The sequence below is a fragment of the Onychostruthus taczanowskii genome, unplaced genomic scaffold (assembly GCF_017590055.1).
Source record: "Onychostruthus taczanowskii isolate IOZ18803 unplaced genomic scaffold, ASM1759005v1 scaffold11, whole genome shotgun sequence".
NCBI classification, from domain to species: Eukaryota; Metazoa; Chordata; class Aves; order Passeriformes; family Passeridae; genus Onychostruthus; species Onychostruthus taczanowskii.
The window spans coordinates 7,527,214-7,548,998 of NW_024497629.1; the positions used below are offsets into that span (position 1 = coordinate 7,527,214).

The following is a 21,785-nucleotide window of genomic DNA, read 5'->3' on the forward strand; positions in this document are numbered from 1 at the left end:
ATAAATATAAGTGCTAAGTTTTCTCAGCTCATGGGACTAGGCAAGAGGTTGTCAGCAACACAAAAAATACCAGCTGAATGATCCTAACAGAGCAAACTCTTGCAGCACCTCAGACATTCAGTAAGAACACTTTTCACCACTGAAGTTTAGTTAAATATGCACAATTTTATTTATTGAAGAGATTAGGACAAAAACATTAAACCAAATACATGACAAAGCACCAGAGGCAGTAAAACCCCACCATGCACATCACCAATCTTTCCTCCTATAAGGTACTTATAAAATAAAAAAAAAGTCCTTCTTGACACAGCACCATCTTCAGAGTGTAAAAACATTACTCCTTTATATTCTTAGTTACCAAAATAGAACCAAGGCAGGTCAGCTGCAGCTAGCTTTGTCTCTTGATAAAGAACTGTGAAACATCCTCTTGAGAGTGGGACCATAACTTTCCTGCAAGGCAGGCAAATAGCATCCATACGTCAAATGCCAAGTAGCTGTACGCACATGCCACATACTATAATTAAGCACAAATTCAAGTAACATTTACATACTACAGAGTCCACATGTACCTACCCAAAAAACATGACCACTTCACAAAACGTATACAGGCAGTAATATCAGAACAACTGAGGTACTGGAAACACAAATATTTATGCCAAGAGATTTCAATATCATACAGCAATATAAAAGCAGTAATAAAAACATTTGCCAGTCTAAATCAAATAAAGCTATCTAGAAAAAAAAAAAAAAAAAAAAAGAAAAAAAAAAAGAAGCTAAATAAAAAGTTATTTAGGGACAGAAATACCTGAACAGAAAAGAAGTGTGTTAACTACAGCATGTAACATGTCATCCCAAGTCAACCCGTAATTGAAGTACTGGCTTAATACATCACTACTGTGACATTTTCTTCAATAAATAGAATAAGTCTTGACAATACAAAAGGTGCATATTACTGTGTATGTTTCAAGAGGAATATCTGTAATATAAATGTTCAGCTTATTAATACCCTCTTATTTCTTAGTCTGGACATAAACAAAAATGAAAATCAAACAATTCTTTTCCCAAGTTTAAAGGAATTCAAAGAAAAAAACCCACAATACTCTTCCTCAATAATAAAGAGCCCTCTATTTACACATGGGCTAGTCAGTAAAGAAGAGATTGGTTCTCAGATGAAGACACCATTAAGGGCTTTCTGCCCTTGCTAGTCATATACGTGCAGCATGGCAGATATGGAAGCCAGTATCTCATATCTTTAAAAAAAATTATACAGTTTTATTCTTTTTTTTCTCCTATTATAGCAGTAACGCAGTTGAAAGTTCGAGTTATAATAGCTTCCTGCAACAAACCATTTGACACAAAACAGAACAGCCTGTTAAATGACAGTTACTTCCCCTTAAGGGAACAACGCATTAAAATGTCATTTCCTGACAAGAATATTAAGTAGTTTATTTAGAAGAAATGACTTGAAAATAGCTATCAAGAGACATGAACTGAAATTTTGCTTTTTTTTAGCACCCACTTTTCATGTCCGTCTTTGTGCACCTAATTTTTTTCTTGTATTAATCCCATTAATTATTAGACATCTGATTAAAAAAGTTAGCCAATTGTATTTTCCCTGAATAATGGCTGAAGTTAAATATCTAACAGTGCGATGCCAAGATGTGAGCTGAGGCAAAAAAGTTTCTATTTGTTGTGAGTTATCACTGTTTTTAATGGAACAGAAACAGGAGTGATACAGCTGCACCAGAATTGGCATGTGCAGTCTCCTTGGCTCCAAAAAGGTGAAGCTACAATTGCTCCATGCTGCCTTTTCTCCTCCAAATCAATCTAACCTGATAGCAAGCTCCCCCCGCCCCCCCAGTCTGTCCCCATGCTACATTTGTTATATTAGCTCCTTGTGGAGGTTCCTTCTCAACGCGAGGACCTCTGAGTGTCTTTTGCTACCAAGCTAGGCTGATGCAGGATGTGATTGAACGCGGTCAGGAAGGGCTCCTTCATGTGTCCATCTCCAGGTTGTGTACCTTCTGAACACCAGTCTTTGTGCTCAGTTAAAGAATGGGTCCAAGTCTTCTTCCATGTTGACATCAGGCACCAGCTGATCTGATACTTCCTTAGCACCATATCCTGAATTTGATACATTAAAATCTGTAGAAAACCATGGATGGTCCAGAATTTCCTGTGAAGTCAGCCTTTCTGATGGCTCTCGACGCAGTATGCTACGTATGAGGCATTTTGCCTTAGGGGATAGAGTTTCTGGAATGTTAAACTGCCCACGACGGATCTTGCTGAAGAGGGAACTAGGCTCAATGTCATGGAAAGGATAGCGTCCAACGAGCATGGTGTAAAGCATGACACCTAGACTCCATACGTCCGCTGCTTTGCCAGAGTAGCTGCCATTTGTGTTCAAGATCTCTGGACTCACATAGGCTGGGCATCCATGCTTATCAGAAAGAGAGTCATCATTTCCTCTTAAAATATAAGCATCTTCTAGGCTTTCCAATTTCACTCTAGTCCTGTGGGGGGGGGAAAAAAAAACAAAACACACCATCAAGGTAAGCAAACATCAAACACAAATTCTGGCTGTTGCAATTGCACGGTTATAATAGTCATACTCTACAAAATTTGACAATTGCAGAAATGCATCAGTTTAAAATCCCACTCACAGCAGACGTTACAGGTAAATTGATATTGTCTCTTCCATACTGTTTAGAGATATGAGATACATATAGGGAATACTGCCACACATACAGTTATCAGATTTCAAATAGTCATGTCCAGTAAACTCATTAATAAGTTTAATTAATAATTCATTAATAAGTTCTCTTAAAAAGAAAAAAAGGAACTGCCATATTCATGCTTTTGGTTAATTTTTCATAGACGTGATTCCCAAAAGGGGACATAAACCTCAAGAGCTCTTCTGAGCTGGATGCGCTCTAACCTACCCATGTAGGATTCATGCTCAAATACAAACCCAGTCCTAACTACAAAAGGTTGTTTTGATACCTTCATGCTGGCAAAGCCACTCTGTACACCTGTAATTCCACAAGGTTTACCTTGTGTACTAAAATGGTCACTCTGACCCTAAATGATCCCTCTGACCAACCAACATTTTCCTTTACCCCAGCAATTTTAAAACAAATTAAGAAAGAGCACTTTTAACAGATTTCAGTCTTCCCAAACAGAAGAAGAATTTTGGGCAAAGGGAGATCAGGTGAGCTGAAGGCCAAGATTAACAGCAAGCTTATCTACCCAGCTAAGCCAGAGGAGCTCCTCGCACTGGAATGAACAGAAAAGCTGGCAAAGGACTTGCAGAGATGACAGGAATGCCTTATCTAGATTGCAAACTCCTGCTGCCTGCAAAGCACTGTGAACTTGTCATTGTGCTGCAGTAATTACCTCTGCAAGAGAATTTTCTTCCCTTATGGATATCACACAGGAACAGAAAGAACTGATGCAGAGCTGCTTGTCATAGCACTAGATGAATATAACCTTTCTTTCCTTTCTCACTGCTAGGCTTTGTATCTATATTTAAAAATCTGTCCCTGTTGGAAGCATCCAAAGGATACTACCAAGTAGCCTTTACACTATTTGCCAGCAAAGGGTGGTTTTGAGCACAGTCACTACAATGCAACAGGGCTTGTCCAGTGCCTTGGGATGGCAGAGGGACCTAGCAGTAGTGCAGATTTCCCTTTCAACAATTTTTCAAGTCATAAATCAACTTTGAGTTTTAGTGCCCTTATCCCTCAACCCCACAGGTCTGTTACCATCACTCTTAGTCCTGTGTCATGGCCCTGCTCTCATACCACAGACGTTCACAGGCAGGGACTGGACTTCATCCCAGAAGGCAGAACTTGCGTCTCTTGACTAAACCACGTAATTTAACAGGCATTAAAATAGACAAGGAGAGCCTTGTTTCTTAAATGTTTACTGAAGACAACACTGATTGAGCTTGAGCTGCGAAAGACATCTGGGCCAGCTTTGGCTTAGACTTAGTTCCAGGGCCGTTCAGCCCTATCTTTTTTGAACCAACAGAAGAGCATTTTACTCCGTGGAGTACTCCAGAGGCAACTGTGCCATAAACTTTCATGACACTTGGACCTTTTCAACAGCTAAATACGTTTACTAGCAGAGGTGAAAGCCCCTCTGGCAACATGCCTCAAACGAGGAAGTCATAAATACAGAATTCCAAATACCTGGCTCCCAAGCACAGTGTGTCAGGGCAGCTCCTTCTCTCCTGAAACAGGCCAGTGTTTGCTCCTGCAGTTCGGTGCTGATGGGCATTGCTCAATACACCTGCTTCCTCATTAATTACCGCTGCCATCCTAACAGTACTTCTGGCCATGGACAACCCCCTCATTAGCACTCAAACAATACTTTACAGCAGCAATGCGCCACACAGGAAACGGGCTGCAAGGAAAAACTTAACTACCATTACCAAGACCACAGAAATTTCTCTCTGTACACAAAGCAGAGGGTCCACAACAGGAGAGTGACTTGAGGAGAGTCCTTTCACAGTGCTCAGCTTTGACACATTCCTGCACCTGCACAGCATAGGAAGAGAACTAAGGAGAAACGCCCAGAGGAAAAAAAAACATGCCAAAGAGGGCAGAGAACAGAGAAGAGGAAATGAAAGGGAAGGCAGGGACATGAGTTGTGGTTCCATTTGCATTGCCCACCTCAGTTTTTCCATAGAAAAGCATGTGTAGCAATAAAACAGTGGGGCCAGATACTCAAACATGCATTAAGTCACTGAACTGCCAGACAGGAAAGCAGCGACTCACTCCTGCTAGCTAACAGAAGCAGAACACACACACAGGGAGTGGGGCAGAGCAGGCTATTTATAAACAACTTCCAGGAGGGAATTCACCCCCCCCCACACACACTCGCCTGCCATCCCAGTGTCAAACAACACAGGGAAATGTTGTTTACTTTCCTGTCCTATTTTACATTTCTGGGAGTTGCCAAAGACTTTAGAAAAACAGTTCAATAAGAAGCTTTTATATTACATAAAATTATTGGCATTCCCTAATCTCTCATTTCCTACAACGGACACAGTACAAAACCACAGAGAACAGACTGCCAGGTGTGTCAAAAACTCTTATTTTTTTTTCCCAAGAGAAGAAATAATTTCTTGATAATAAAACAGAAGCAGCACACAAAGGCCATATCCCCATTTTGCTTTCCTTGCAAGATGCTGCAGCCTCCACATGAAACAGCGAGTTTTGTTTAAGCAAGCAAATGGAACAACAGCTGGCCCTTATCTGCCTGTGCCTCTGTAAGCTGTGGGCAAATTAAAACACTCAGGTTTTTCATCCTGCTGAGCTGACAGGCTTTGAGGAAACAAAAGGTCCCAAATTAAACGAAAACACAACCTTCAGTCCTCTTCCTCCTGGTCAGTTCCAAGCCCTCAGCCTGAGACTCCCTTGTGTGCAAGGTGCAAGCGGTGAAATGGCTCCTCGGCAAGCAGGCAGTGCTCCCGCAGCACCGGGCATGCATTTCCCTGGCAGCCTGCAAGCCCTGCATCCCCTGAGCACACACTGCCAGCTTCATGGCCTCAGCACGGCTTTCTCCTCTCCCAGGTGCACCCAGGCACAACCTGGGTGTTCCCAGTTTCATCTGTAAAGTCCGGTGTCCTCGCAGTAGATGACAACATAGAGTTTCCATCCATGCAGCAATGAGAGCACTGGAGGACGGGAAGGGCTGTCTGACTTGACACAGCTGGCAACAGGAAGAGCTCACAGGGTGGTTCTGCCAGCACCCCTCATCACCAGCCAGAACTGGGGCTGGGCACACCCACTGCAGCCCATTTTCAGTGACAGATGACTTCACCCACCTCAGCCTCACAGATGGAACACAGTCTGTGCAGTGCTTCCACACAGGTATGTGCGCACAGCAGCTTCAGATCCCTTTAACAGTCCTTTCACATCTTTTCAGGTAATCAAAAAGCAGCAGCCTGGCTCAGAAGCTGCTATTTCCCAGTGCACAGCACCCCATCTCTGTGAGAAACAACTTCCAGCTCTGCTGGTGTTCCCTTACTCTGCATTTCAAGCATTGGCTAAAATAGCTCTGTTTTCTGCAATCCAGTGAGGTTTTAGGGTTTGGTTTTTGGGTTGTTTTTGGAAGGGGAAAGCAGGCAGGGAGTATGGAGGGGAATGGGAAAAAGGGGAGTCAAAGTCTAAATACAGAGAAATGCAGAGACCTGCTGAATGAGAAGCAATCTCTATCCCTCACATGCCTCTCTCAGAAAGCACTGAAATCAAATAGCCATGAACAGGAATAAAAGCCATCAACAACAAACAGACCCTGAAAACTACAAGTCAATTCTGAGAAAACAGAACCTCCACAGAAAAGGGTGGTGGTTAATCTTCAAAAGGGTGGGGTTAATCTGCAACTGCAGATTAACTGGACAACCCAAAATTTGACATTTGTTAAGGCAAAGGACAGAAAAAACCAAACATGAAGGTGTGAAATCACAATTAACTTTTAAGTGCTTCCCATCACAGAGAAGAAAAAGGACAAATAAAAATAGCTCTCTAAAAGCCTCTCACTCTCTAAATAATTAACTCTTATCAGTCCCCACAAGAGAAAAAGGATCCTCACAAGGGATCCCCACAAGAGAAAAGTTTTCCAAAAGCATCAGCATTTGAGCTTGACAAACAGTTGCAACAAAATTAATCCCCGAAGTTCAAATGTAAGCTACTGCCACAGCCGGATGAGAATCACTTTGTACACATACTCTGCAGGGCAACAAAGACTTTTGCCAACGCTTACGTAATTACAAAACATAATTTCAACTTTTAATGCAGACCCCGAATAAGCACTTGGAAAAGGAGCATTATGCATCTATCAGATCATTGATAAAACACTGCATTAGTTTAATGCATAAAAAAAAAATACAACCCTGAATCATGGCTATTTAAAAAGGGGAAGCTATTCTGCCTATGAATGCTTTCCCATTACTGGTGAATGAAACCACAGAAGTGCAATCAGAGGGCAGCAGCAGCACTCGGACGGGAAATGCGTCTGTGTCCCCATAGAAACCGTCAGGGAAACCCATGAAAAACAATACCACTCTGAATTTCTTATCAATATGCCATTCATTACTTGACTGCATTCAGACTTTGCTCTTCAGTAATGTAACAAAACATAATCAATTTAACGTCTTCCAGAAGGTTCTCTGATGCAACCTTCGGAGCACTCACCTCTGCCTTTATTGCACATCCCACACTTTTTTTCCAACAGATTCACATTATTCTTCCCTGCAGAGCTTTGGGACTACCAGCAAATCTATCCTGCCTTTTGACACTGAAACCAGGACGTAAGAATCCAACATTCACACTTGCTTTCCAAAAGCAAACAATTTCCATATCAAAATCAGTTGGATTATTCAGAGGGCTCTAAACTCATAAGGCAGGAGAAAAAAAATCTTTAATATTTAAAGCAGACATAACAACTGATTGTCTGAGTGTGAATAAGCAGTAAAGGAGCCTGCACCTGAATCAATGAAAGCAGTTGCCTCAGTCTGAGTGTGAATAAGCAGTCAGTAGTAAAGGAGCCTGCACCTGAATCAATGAAAGCAGTTGCCTCTAGTCTGTCCCCAAAGCCGTCTGTATGAGAAATAATACCTGAGCAACAGCTGAGCCAACCTTCCCATTTTGGGAACACTAACTGCAGACCGGGCCCACAATTTTTGCACAGCAACACTCCCCGTATGACAGCCAAATCAGCTGCTTTTGGAAGAGACTGAAGGAGACATCCTGCTATGGACACTCCAGATACACCATCCAATTGTTATTTAGGCTGGGTAAAATTAAAAGGTCCAGATTTACACACTCTATGCAGCAGACTCTGGAGATCAGGAAACAAACATCCTTGCCATCTGAATTACCATTTTTTAAATACAATTGCAGGTAAATAAAAATTGGCAATTTCAAAAGGTGCTTCACAATATTCCTCCAACAGTAAAAAGCTAAAAGCACCCAAGCAATGTTATCTCATAATTCAATATTGTTCTGACTGAGACCAGGAAAGCCTTTCCCTAGGTAGAGGCATTCAAGCCATTGACTGCCCAGTGCACCAGGGATTGCTCCTAGGTGGCCAATAATTTACAGGTCATTTAATCGAGGTCAGTTGCCCACACCTCGTCATAATGACGAGAAGAGCATGCATGCAATTAGAGGTGCAAGGAGGCAAAAAAAAAAAAAATTAAATTAAATAAAAGGGAAGTTCAACACTGGGAGCAGTTATCTTTTGCTAATCGATTTTTTTTTTTTGTTAAACCAAGGGAATCTCTCCTAAATAATGCAGAAGTAGGTATTCTTCATCAGGGAGCCAGTGAGACAGGGAAGGTGGTAATGAAAGCCCTGGCAGATGATTTGCAGCTTTGGTGGAAAGACTCATTCTGAACTCACAACTACCCAGTCTCCTTGGGGGCAGAGAGGCACACAGGAGCAGGGGGAAATGTTATGCCATCAGTTTAAATTCTGCTCCTTTCATCAATAGATCCCTTTCCAATTTGTAACAGCACAGAGCATGGGTATTTACCACACAACATCCTACACAATTTCAGAGAAGAAAAAAAACAAACTCTGCACAAAGGCTGTTAGACAGTGTCTTGCATAATGAAACAGGCTCAAGGATATGTTTCAAAAGACAACTGGGACTTTCAGGCAGTACAGGTTTACAGGATGAACCCTGTTCCTAAGGGAAGATTCCTTCACTCGTACTTCCACACAATAAGGAAGCCTCTAAAAATTACATCTCCCCCACCCTTCCTCTGCAGGGATGCTAACAGCACAGTCAGCCTTGCCTGCACCCCTCTGACATGCAGTATCCAGCAACTTAAGAGCTTTTAACTTGTTTTAAGCTGGTCTGGGATTTTTCCCTACAGAATTCCATTTCCAAATGCTCTGACTCACCTCCAGTAAGGACTGGTGCCCCAAAGACCTCAGTTTTACAACACTTAAATAGGATTACTGGGAACAGCCTGTCCTGTATGCCATATACTTTGTTTCTTCCATGTCCTTATTGCCTGAACACAAAACATGCTCCCCAGAGAGCTGGTATGCAGTGATGCATGTGTTGGGGCGCAGGCTGTGAAATCCATTGCAGACCCTTCCACAGAGGAGCTCGGTTACAATACCCTGACCAATACATTTTTTTCTAAGAATCTGACTCAGGGCAGCTACTTCACCACCTCATTTTTATCTTGTTAGATCACATTGAAGATCAGAGTTTTAAAAGGCTGTGCTGTCAACCATATGCTGTATTTCCCATCTTTTCTAGGTCTTTTGATACAATGCATGATGAAGCTCTATGGGGAAAGAAGACCACAATTTTCTTTTTAACATAACTGCATGCTGTGAAAGCAGCCCTGCACTTTCTGAGACTACAATGGGTGCTCAACATCTTTAAGGCCATGCCATTATTTCACAACCTTACTGAAAATTTTTTGCTTAGATGTCTGCAATCCTGTCTCCAAGCAATACACATCTACCAAAAAAGCAGGTGCTCAAGACTAAATATGCCCCAGGTTGGCTCTTCTTTACAATCCCCACCTTCCCTCTCCCTCCCAAGCCTGAAGTAATCTCCCAGTGTGATAATAAGGACAATTAAAAGAGAAGGCAGCAGAAGAATTTCGCTCTGAAAATCGACTGCAGCTGTGGCTAGTTGGGCTCCTGTCTCCCTTTCTCACTCACCCCCAGCACAGACATCCAGATACCCTCAGCCTCCACTCCTAATTCAACATGGACCATCCTGCAGTAAGTCTATGGATGGAGGTTTCCAAGTCTTCGAAAGGGCCAGCTGTTGAGGTGAATTTGAGATGTCCTAAGACACACCTACTCCCAGGGAGTACAAAGCACATTTTGTCAGAGAGATCAATCCCATGATGGGCATCTCAGGAGAGGCACCACCCATGACTGACATGACAGCCAACACATACCACAGCACCCTGCCTGAACAGGGAGAGTGAAGAAGACAAGGCCCTACTATGAACCACAGATAGTCCAGGGGTAAAACCTCCTGCAAACTCCAGCACTGGGTACAACTGCAAAGGCTCTTGACACTCCTGGTCTCACTGAAAGGCCTTGAGGTGACTCAAGGTCCATTTGAGTTCCCATCATCATCCCAGGGCCAGACAGCAGCCAAATCTTCCCCGGCTTTTGCATTAATTTATAACCTTTGGCACAACAATTAACCTGTATGACTATCTATGCCCTCAGGGGGAGATTTATGAACTTCACAGGGTGGCTGTGATGTTTACCACCTGCAGCCAGCCTTCCCTCTTCCCTCCTGCTGGAAAGGGCACCAAACACAAAACAAATTCAGTGTTGCTCCCAGGAACTGGGTGAGAGAAGAGACTTTGTAACCAAACCACACAAAGGCAAAGGGGACACGAACCCTTCTGTGAAAAACAGTTGTGCAACCACTTCATCTTCTACCCTAAGCCTCACAGCAGATTTGCTGTCCATTAAGAAATTCACCTTCCTCCCCTAGTCTAAGAATAATTTCTGGTTTGAAATCTGACCTGTGAGTCTCCTGAAGAACTTGTGCTCTTTGGTCCTGTGGCCTCATTCAGGGTAGTGCAAAATGCTTAAATGACAAAACAGATTAAGACTGTTTTTATTTCTAAATTTTCAAGTATTTTAAGAGCACTCCCATTTTGTTTGATTTTCTCCCACTTTAGGACTCCCTTTCTAGAACTAAGGGAAAGCATTAACTTACATGTTCTCTATGGAATTGTAAGGGTAACAGCAAATTCTAACACATTGATGAAAAAGCTGCTAACCACATTATAATCTGACAAATGCTGGGCAGAAAAGCTTATTACTAACTATAAGAAAATGAAAGGTCTACATGCAGAAAGGTTGGTATATGCATTTGTATTTTTTGTGGAATCAGGTTTGTATCATGAGGATTGGAAACAACATAACTAGGTCATGTTAAACATCATCCCCTCAAAGCTGAGAAATTAAAGAGGAAAAAATATTCTAAGAGCACCAAGTCAATACGTTATGCTAACACAGGCTTTCTAAATTAGTGTATTGTACTGGCTGCATTCCCCTGGCATAGAGCAAAAAGTGTCAAATCCTGTTTATTTTTATTGAATCCCACCTGCCTCATATTTACTCAAAGAATAGAGGAAAATTACAATATCTAAATACCAAAATTATTTTAATTTTCCCTTCAACAAGTATGATGAATGTACAAGGTCTTTAAGCTTCAAATATTACGACAGCTAATATTTTAATATAATTAAAGGCTTAAAAATGCACTAAAGAAATTAATAATTCCCTGACAGCAGAAATGTTCTTGTATTAAGCAAACCATTGAAACAACCAACACAGAAATGCTTCATTTAATTCTGAGATCTTTCAGATGGCTCTTTCTCAAAGCATCTGCTATGTATCAGACTGATGAACTGCTTTATTAGCTATATACTGTCTATGGCACTATTTTTAGCACAACCCAAAAAAAAACCTGCCTGTTCTGCAGCATCATTATGGGACACCAGCTAGGAGAAGGGCATGGTTGTTCTGCCCAAGGGCCTACTATGAGGACAGGCTGTACATGGAAAACAGTAAATACCATGACATGAACACATATAAAATTCTCAAAAGCAAGGGGCTCACCACATCGATACCAACCTGGCTTCATACCCAGGACAAAAAATATTTAACAACACGGATAGAAGGAGAAAACATACAAGAACACAGGTTTTCTCATAGGTCATTCACTGTTTTGGATTCAAGTTTCATTCTGAAGTGTAAGGACACAGTTTTTGAAGTGTTCAAGTATCTTAGAGGTACTTTAGAAAGTCTGTTGAGACTCAGCCTGGCAAGTCAGTGTTGTTTTCCATATTTTCAGTGTCCTGGAAGCCACTACAATCATTTAATAGATGTGCTGCTGCTTGCTAACCCAGTCTTACAAAACATTTCCAGCCATGCTGTAATGTCTTAGAACTTCTGCTTCATCAAAATCAGCTGCAGGTTTATGGAGTTTAACTCTGAAATTTCAATACTACAAGACTGGCTATTTCATTTATAGTTCACCAAGGGATCTACAGCTACATCCCCCTAAAAAACACAACTGCACTAACTTTTATACAAAACAAAAAACCCATGTAGCAACAGCACAGATCATTTTTATGGAATGCAATTTACCCTATCTTCAAAATTCCTACAGTTCAGGACTTAAATAAACTATAAATTACCTTGAAACACAGACAATTTTTTTCTATTTGTTTCCACAGTGGAATTCTGAGTTTCATTTTAAGTGCTAATGTATTTACACACATGCAATATTGTAAGACATGATCAGAGTCTTTCACGGATTTACCACATTAAGGAGAACATCTCTAGTACAGTTAGGACCCCTACAAAATGCTCAGTACTACCAGCCTACAACACTTTATTCCACCTTCTTATCTCCCAGTTCATTAGAAATATCCCAAGGCACTGTGATTTGCAACATCCAAATAACACACATTTTTAGTGGAGACATTAAGTTGAAGCTAAGAGCACTTGTGGTGCTGCTGGATCAGAAGCCCAAATCTTTGCAAATTCCAGCTGTAATTTAGATAATGGGAATGGAGTAGAAGAGTTTCAACACTGTATGCACCACCTGCAAAACTTCAGGAGCCCTGTTTTTCTATTGAACTACCAGGATCTCATTAGGATCAATGAAAGATGATGTAGTAAGAAATGCTTTAAAATTGATTTTCTTTTTTAAACAACTACTTCCATATAACCTTCACATTCCCTCTGGCTCCTCCAGTCTGGCAGCTCTCAGCTAACAGCAGACAAGCATCTTACTTTAAAAAAAAATAAAAGCAACAAGTTTTCCATTCATGTGTTGCCTGCATGCTGGATTTCACATCTACCAAAATTAAGGCCATGAGAGTCTTCAGGAAGTTCCGAAGTGGTAGGAACTTAAAATGAACTGCAGAAAAACAGCCTTGAAGAAATAAGAAAAGAACTGCTAAGAAAGATCTGCACTGAAGAGCAGGTGACACACAGCAGCAGGGTTCACACACATTTCTCAAAACATCATTCTTATCTTTTCTCTCCCTCTTTGGTTCATAATGAGCACCAGAGAGCAAGGGATGGTGCAGCACCCATCTGCCAGGCACGGCTGCTGACGGCAGCTCCTCAAGCACTGCTCAGCACATGGGCATCCTCAGCAGCAGCCTCAGACACATGGGAGCTCGGAGGGGTGCAAGCAACACACCAACACCTCTGTGAACTCAGGAGGACCAGGAAGATTTTTCATTTCTAAATATAGCAGGAGATTGAAAGTGATGACTGATTACAGTATGATGATCAGAGGATGTGAAAAAAGGCAGACACTGCTGTTTGGTTCTATTTCTATCTCACATTATTTCATCTCTGTTTATTTAGCAGAGAAAGGATTACAATACCTTCCTACTTACAAACCAACATTACATCCAGAAGAAAACCGCATTATGATTATCTTAAAAATAACCAGCAAGTCCTATTTGACCTTTAAAGTGAATTATTGTATAATTAGAAGACAATGCTCAAAACTGAGTAACAGTGTCATTTTGCAGACAACAGCTAAGTTAAAAACATTCATAAAAGCCAACACTGCTATTACAGTACACACCACTTTTCTTGGGTGGCTGAAGGATTTGGCCCTGTGCCTCCTATGTTGCACTCTGTTCCTAGTAAGCAGCAGAGTAGGAGTTCAAGAGCATTCAGCACAGGCCTACGTCTGCTCCTACTGCACTGCTCTGAGCTCATGCTGCCTTCCCTTGGAGGAGCTCTTTCAAGTTCTGTACTTCATGCAAAACCATACAGGTTTAGATATACCCCTAGGAAAAAAAAATCCACTTAAACATTAGGATGTTGTCAGCTACAAGAGAGAATAATTCCTCTCTCAACTATTTTTCACAAGTTTCCTTCTTATCTGCGTCAGAGGTTCTAGAATGGTGCTTAGTTATTAAGCTGGGAGTGAAAGTTGTGGAAGTGGCTTATATCTCTACAAATGAACATTAACCTCGTTTAATTTTATGCTTTTTTATTTGAAAAAGATGAGGAATCAGACCTTGGGGCTGCAGTAGAAAAATGCTTTGCAGACAACCATCAGAACGAAATTAAGAAGTGAAAATATATATTATTTTTCAGTCTGTATATAGATTAAAAGGAGAAGCCTATTTTGCAAAACTCAGCTTGCAATAAAATAAAAGTAGAGAATATTTAAATGGGATAGATTGTCATTTTTATGATGTCATTTTATTTAAAGGTCAGGAACTTTTCTTCCCTGAATGAACTGTTTTATTAGTTTTTTCTAATTTTTAGATCACCACCTTCCTGAGCTTGTGGAGAACTTAGAGAATTTGGCTGTTGCTTGTAATTTCCCCAAACAGAATTAATATGCACTGGTTATTTTCAACAAAGCTCTCCAGAACATCCATTTCACTCTGCAGCAGTTTGAACAAGTTTTCAGAAAATTTTTAGCATTCAATTAAAAAGGCAAAACATCTTCCCATTCTCTACTAAGACCAGAAGAAGCACAAAGGCAGGCTCTGCTCCTGTTTAGATGTTTGGAATTTTTTTTAATGGTCATCTTATCACTATGTGAAAGATTGACATTATTCTGACAGTATTTATTGCTCTGATACCTTATGTGGAAGTTGCAAATAAATTCACCATTCAAGACAAAGAAGACTGGTAAAGAAAGAGATAGGAAATTTCCACAGGTACAACAGTACAGCTATTGCTCCACATCTGAAAGAGCACTTCAACAACATACCCAGAGCATCTAGTTCTATTTCTTTCCCTGTCTTCCTATACTCCTTCCCCAAATCATTTACACAGGATGGTGTCTGGGGAGGAGATATCATTAAAAAATAACAAAACAGTAGTTCCCCAAGTACTACAACAGCTGATACTACAAACAAGCACCCCCAGTGCAAGGCAGTTTCAGTCTTAGTATGATTAGTGACTGCATAATACTCTTACAGGCAGCCTCCAGACCCTCCCAGCAGGGAAAACTAGATGTCCTCAGAACAGTCCTACAGAAAACACTGGACTGCTCTTCCTCTTTACACCTCTTCACTGGAACGAGCCATTTCAGTCCCCAGTCCTCTTCAACAGCCTCTTTTAATGCCAGCAGCCTTTACGATAGTGCAACTCTTACACCAGAGCTTTCAGAGCTTTCCTGCTGGAGACAGCTCCCCAATAGGAATCAGCAAACTCCTCTAGGTGGAGATGCAGAGGCCAAGCATGGATGCAAACAGCTCTCTATACTTACTTTACTCCAAAACCTAAGCCAGAAGATAAAATGGAACATCCATCCCACGATGAGGTTGCAGAGGAAAATAAAGTATACTACAAACAAAGGCTACAATATCCTCCAACTCCAACTATCTGACCTCAGGCATCCCCAGCCATAACGAGCGACACTTACCTTTCTTCATCCTTAAAAATAAACTTCCGCAGCTTGAGATCTCGCAGTACCAGTCCACCATCATGGCAGTGTGCAACAGCAGAAGCTATTTGATAGAAGAGTTTGGCTGCCTCCTCTTCTTTAAGCTTCTTGCAGGTACGAACAAATGAATGCATGTCCCCATAGCTCCTTTCAAAGAACACATACGCTTTTGTCTCCCCAAGAATTATTTCAGTAATTTGGTTGATATTTTTATGCGCAGGCAGACAAAAACATGGTGCTAATAACTCCTGGTAGCAGCCAATATCAAACACCTGCAGGAACAATGACAGTAAAGCCAGGGTTAGTGACATGAAGGACAGTGAAGTCATGGTAAATCTGATTCTGCTAACAAAACCATCTCTAAGTACAATTTATGTCGCTGCTGAAAGCTGCACCAATGTAAACAGGATGTCACAAACTCACAGCACTGAGGACAAGACAAAGCAGACTGTACAACCCCACACAGAAGACACGTAACCTTGACAGGAAAGGCTAGTCTTCAAAACTAGTAGCAAGCATAGCTACATCAGCTAACACCTGATCAAATCCAGAATGCAATCTAAATTAAGCTGTGAAGACCAGTGATGTATAAGGGCAGTACCCAGAAGGAAGCGTGTTTCTTTTCTATTTTCCATCTAAATAAACTCATAAAAAATACAGCCAGTAGCTTTGTATTGAGAGAAGCTGTCACATTAAATCCACCCTGATACACATGCCTGGCTCTTTTGATTTTATTAACCCATTAAAGCCTTAAGGATTTTCAGGCTTAAAGTATCATCTATTGCTATTCCTATTTACTTCCTGCCTTTCTTTCATCTCTGAAAAACAGCAAAGTCACTTTCACTTTCCAAGTCTCAGTTCCACAATGGCTGTTTATAAGATCAGAAGAACAACCCGGGAAATAGCTCTGCCTGTTGGATCACAGACAAACACCCTTCAAAAGGCAAAGACAAAACCACCCTGAACTCTCTGCATTTCAATCAAGTGCTCCATTAAAAGCAAAGTGTCCCTTTACTACTAAGTATGTTATCACTGATCTTATGAATGAGCTGTAAGAACTAAAAAAGCTGCTGGGAAACCCAAATATAAAAAGTTACTATAATCTAGTGATGACGAATGAATCAGTATTTGAGTCAATTGAGAAAAGACCACATTACAAGAAAATGAAAGACTTCATTGAGAATAACAAAAGTCAGTGTGCTGAAAGAGACTGAGCAAAGTATTGATAGGAGTGATTTTTATTTTTAATTATACTTGCTGCAGAGGACTGCAAAGCAAGTATTAGCATTTCCACCAGCATAAAAATTTGATTAATATGTAACTTACTGGTGTTTTGTTATTTTAGTAAAAAGAATTTAAGGTAGTCATGTATCCTTCAAATGAAATATAAAAATGAAGAACTGGTCTAATTCTCTAACCACTGTTTTAAACTGCAATTGTTTTCTTCTTTTCTGTATTCTAGCACTTGTGTTCTGATAGTAGGTATTTGTACCCTCTCTGAGAAGCAAATATCTTCCTGTTTTCACTAAAGCTTTAAAAACCTTTAAAAATTTAGTGAGAAAGATACAGTTCGGTCAAAATTTACCTGAGGCTTCAAAACCTGCACTGTTTAATGCTTCAGAGCACAATCCTAATAAACTCCTTCCACAGAAGAGGACCCAAATCCCAAGAAACTGGGACACCCCATCCTCACAGACCTCCTTTTCCTGTCGCCTCATACCTGCCCTGCCTTACCCCAGCACAGGGAAAAACAACCTTAAAGGCAGTCTGCCAAACAGAGCCAGCACATTTTACGGGGGGAGGATTAGCACCGAGGCATTCTGGTGACATGGTGCACCAGGGAAGCAGAACCAGGGCGGGGAGGGGGTGTTGCTAAAATCCCTGGTGTGCAATTCATTCCAGAGGAGAATTCATTGACATTTGGATCTCAAAACTCGTAACTACTACATTATAAGTGAATGGCTCTTCTACAAAGCAGCTGCTATAAAATAAAATTTAAGCAGGAATATTCATGTAGCTCAAACCCTTCATGTGAAAAGACGTCTTTCCAGAATTCTGTCCTAAACCAGATTATCATAATGTAAATTAGTTACATTTTGTGGTTCTCAGACTATGTTAAATAAGTAGCCCTGGATATGTACCAGTACTGTGTTTGAACGGGGGTAGATAGGAAGCACTATCATACTGCTACAGTGTCAAATACCTTCTATAAAGGGCTTCTTTGTATCCCAGCTTTTAAGAACCCTGGCCTCAATTCAGCAAATGTCCAATAAGCTGCAGTTTGATTTAGGTCTCGCTGGGAATTAGAAGTGAGAAGTTACCATTGTTTGGATGCCACAGAGCCTTGAAGCAAATAACGGCATCTGTACAGTCGGTGGGTGCAGCCAAATGAATCTTGAGAATCATCAGTATGTGTCTGTTATCCAACCCAGCGTTTCTGCAAGCAATCTCCAAGAGCATCTTCAGTAAGATACCAGAGAGCACCTCTCTTTGCCGGAAGGCTACTTGACAAATAGTTGTCATGATACCGCAGGCATTTTAAAGCACACATTAAATTAAGCCGAGTTCAGGACTGACAACTGCTTACTCAGAAACTAGCAAGCCAGGCTAAGATCGTATTCTTGGAGCACAGCTAGTAGTGCCTCGCACATATGGAAAAACTGATACTATTCAAATGTCAGGATCAGCTCAAAAACATACAGCTTAAATGGAAGGGAAAAAATAACGGCCCAGTCTTTGTGAGCTGCAGTTATGCTGTTCATACTGTTATCAACAGTGCCTTAATCCTGCAAACCAAACAGGAAACAAAGAAGCGCATAGCCCCCGCTTTACTACTTGCTATGCAAGTTCACCTAGAATTTCATGCAGAGCAGCAGCTTTGTGAGATCTGTTTATTTCATGAAAGGATGCCAATGTCCTAGAGTGCAGCACTGTACTACTGCATCGAGCTGGGCTTTCATTCTCGAAATTCTCATGTGCTATTTCAGTTTAGTAACAAAGCATCCACTTCAGCATGCAATATTAGTTCTTAGCAAAGCCATGGGCCTTTTTCCCCCTAAATAATCACATAAAGTCCTAGGCTGCCTTAACATCAGGTTTTACAACTCAATCAGTAAGCATATTTAAATTGCCCTCTGAACTCCAATCTTCACAAATAGCAAGGAGGAGCAATTATTCTCACTTCTCTGCTACAGCCTAGTCCATAACTTTTTATGAATCAAGTATGCAAAAGTATGAAACAGTCAGCAACACTATTATTAATCCCTGGAATACTAGAAAGCTATAATACATTTACTTTTCCATCTAGAAATTTGCCAAATGGCATTAATTCCGTGTTTTGGGAATAATACAAACACTGCAGCATGTGCTGCAAGGTTGCAATTTGCTATGTAGTTATAAAAACTACTACTGGGTACTGCTTCAGTTTGCTGGACAGAAGTCTGTTTCACTACAGACAATAAGAATCACAATTTGGGAACAAAGGATAATATTCCCTCAGCTCAAAAAGAGAAAAACACCCCTCCACAGATGTGCATGCATGCGGATTTCTTTTTCCCACAGCTCACCTTTTAATAGTAGGACCAAATTGGGAGGCGGAAGAGAAAAGCCGGCAGGCTACAAAGAGTGGGATAGCTATTCTGTCTGCACTTCTAAAAACCGTAGGTGTGCAGGTTTTATTCTTGCTCAGTTGGGCAGAGGGGGAGGATGCTGTTTGCAAACAACCTCCACCGTGAGGGAGCTCAGGCTGATTAATTAGATGTGGTTCTTCTTTTTTTTAAATCACTTTTAAGATAAAGCTCATGGCAATCTGCCCCCAGGTCCCCCGCTTCTCCATCCTCTTCCATAGCCAAAGCACAGAATTGGGGGCAGTAAAAATCGAGGAAAGCAGCAAGTCCCAACACCTTAAAATTAGCTGGGGATTCCCTACTCCATTTTGAAAAGTGAGTGTGGGGAAGATGAGGTTTTCTCCTGGTCTGAACTCACGTTAAAACCTACTTCAAGAACGGCTCTTTCCAGAACAATATCCCTCTGCCAATAGAAAGCAGACCTGGCTCCGGGCCACCGCTATAACGTGGCCATTGTGTGGAGAGAGGGAAAAGTTACAGGATTCGCCTTTAATCCTGTCTCCCTGCCTTTTGTTTCTCCACTGTTCAATAAGTGAGGTACACGGCCATGCTCGCCCTCCCGCAAGGCACGGGAAACCCAAGCGCGACAGGGGAGAACCGGGGGAGGGGGAGAACAAGGAGACGCATTACCTTGCAAACCAGCTCCTCGCCGCTGTGCAGATGTACGGCTCGGAAAACGTGGTCTCCCTCGAGAGGCTCCAACAATAAGTATTTCCCGATGCAAGAAACGCAATGCGACAAGTTCGGGGTCTCCGGCGGGCTCGGCGAGCCTAGATTCGGACTAAAACTCTGGCTTGGCTCGATAGACCGTATGGACGAGAGCTCTTCAAAATCCTGGGTTTTATTCCGCGGTCTCCCATATCGTGCTATCGTGATAGGGGTTGACCTTTGTATGTTCATGAGTATGGAGAAGACCAGCCGAGACGCTGCACCCGAGCCCTGGCGTGGAGCGCGGTCCCTCGCCCGTCCAGCTGCGGCTGCCTTTGTGTGGCGGGGGGGGGCGGGAGCGGGAGCGCGGCGGCGGCGGGCGACCAGCCTCAGCGCCGCGTCCTGGGCACAGGGAGAGAGCGCTCAGCCCGCGGCCCTTTGTTCCCGCCGCCGGCCGGGCGCGCAGCGGCGCGGAGCAGCGCTGGGCGGCCGCCGCTCCCGCGGGGCGCGCAGCGCGGGCGGCAACAAAAGGTCGGTAACGCGGTGTGCGCAGCGGGACCGTCCTTCCGCTCCCCTACGGCCCGGCAGCGCCGCGCTGCCGCGGCTCGGCTGTAGATGGCGCGGGAGCCTCGCCGCTAGCGCCCGGGGCGCTCCGAGAATGCCCCGCGAAACAGCGAGGGAGCATTTAACTTGGGCCGACAAAGGAGCGAGACCGCGGCGGGGCGGCTGGGGAGAACCGCACCGGCACCACGGGAGCGCGGCGGAGCGCGGGGCAGCGCGCACCGCTCCGCGCTGCCGGAAGGGAACGGGCTGTCGTTGTCGCGACAGAACAAAAAAGTGCAACCAGAGAATAGAGAGCGCTCCCACGCTCCCCCTGCACAGCGGATTTGTGAGCGGGGGCTCGCTGCCTTCGCCGCGTTTAATGGAGTTCACGCACAAAGAAAAGAAAAGCCGGCGCGGCGAGAAGGGGCAGAGTTCTTAGCGCAGGGGCTGGGAGGGCGATAAGCGAAAGGCCAAAAGGGGCAATTAAACAGAATCGCTTAAAAAATAAATGCAGAGAGCAAATTTTGTTTGGCGGTTTTCTTTTTTTTTCTCTTGGGGATAGAACATGGGGAGGAGAGGGTAGCCGCGCCGCTCCCCTCCACCGAGGCACCGTCTCCCCCCGGTGTATCAGTAACTACTTACGTGGCGGGGACGCTGGCTGCCTCCGTGCTCGCTGCCGGCCGCCGCACGCCCGCACGGTGCCCAGCGCGCAGCCCGACTGCCCTGCCGCCGCCGCCCGGCCCGCCCCGCAGCCTCCCCCCGCGCCGGCCGCGCTCGGGGTAAACAAGGTGAGACGTCCTTCCGCAGCCCTGCCGAGGAGCGCCGGGGGCTCGGGGGCGGCCCGCCGGCTCGGGGCCCCGGGGCTGTGCCGGTGTATCCCGGTGTGTCCACCAGCGTGAGCAGCGCTGTGCGGCAGTGGGATGCTGACCGCGGCTCCCCCGCTGACAGAGCTCGGCAGGTCCAGCCTTTCCGGGGATTGCCCTTGCGGCTGGGGTCGAGATGTTGGTATTAATTTTAATATGAAATAAAATAATAACAACAATAATGGTAGTGGCTTAAGCTGCCCTAAAAGCAGAGTCCGCTGCGCTGCCGGGCGCGGGGGCTGATGCGGTATCTCGTGTGCTGGCCGATTTTTTTCTCAATGAAGCAATCGTTTTTTTTTTTTCCGGGCAGCGCGGGGCCCTGCATACTTAGGGGAGCACAGGCGCTTGTACCCTGGTGCTGCCGGGTGGGAGGAGTTCTACCGACTCCAGACTTGTCTTAATCCGTCCCAAAATTAAAACGGAGGGGAGGAGGGAGTGCGGGGGAAGGGAAGACGGGGAAAACGTAAACCTTTTCACAGAGAAAGCCATGAATGAGGTCGGTCTGTCTCCGCCCAGCACCACTGCGGGCTGTCGGTTTGGTGGGGTTTTATTTATTTTGTTTTGTTTCGTGGTTTTTTTTTTTTTGTTTGTTTGTTTGGGTTTTTTTTTTTTTTTTTTGTCTTTTTGTTTGGGGTTTTTTTGTTGCTTTGCT

General features: G+C 43.2%; 1 protein-coding gene across 1 annotated transcript; it reads right to left on the reverse strand.

Annotated features, from left to right (window-relative positions):
* Positions 1–145: 145 nt before the first annotated feature.
* TRIB2 (tribbles pseudokinase 2) lies at positions 146–21,008 on the reverse strand. The gene is made up of 4 exons (XM_041420126.1): positions 20,913–21,008; positions 19,710–20,129; positions 15,433–15,725; positions 146–2,513 (listed from the first exon to the last, which is right to left on the reverse strand). The coding sequence occupies exons 2-4, from the start codon at positions 19,977–19,979 to the stop codon at positions 2,045–2,047; spliced, it is 1,032 nt and encodes a 343-aa protein (XP_041276060.1). The 5' UTR covers positions 19,980–20,129; positions 20,913–21,008; the 3' UTR covers positions 146–2,044.
* Positions 21,009–21,785: the final 777 nt, after the last annotated feature.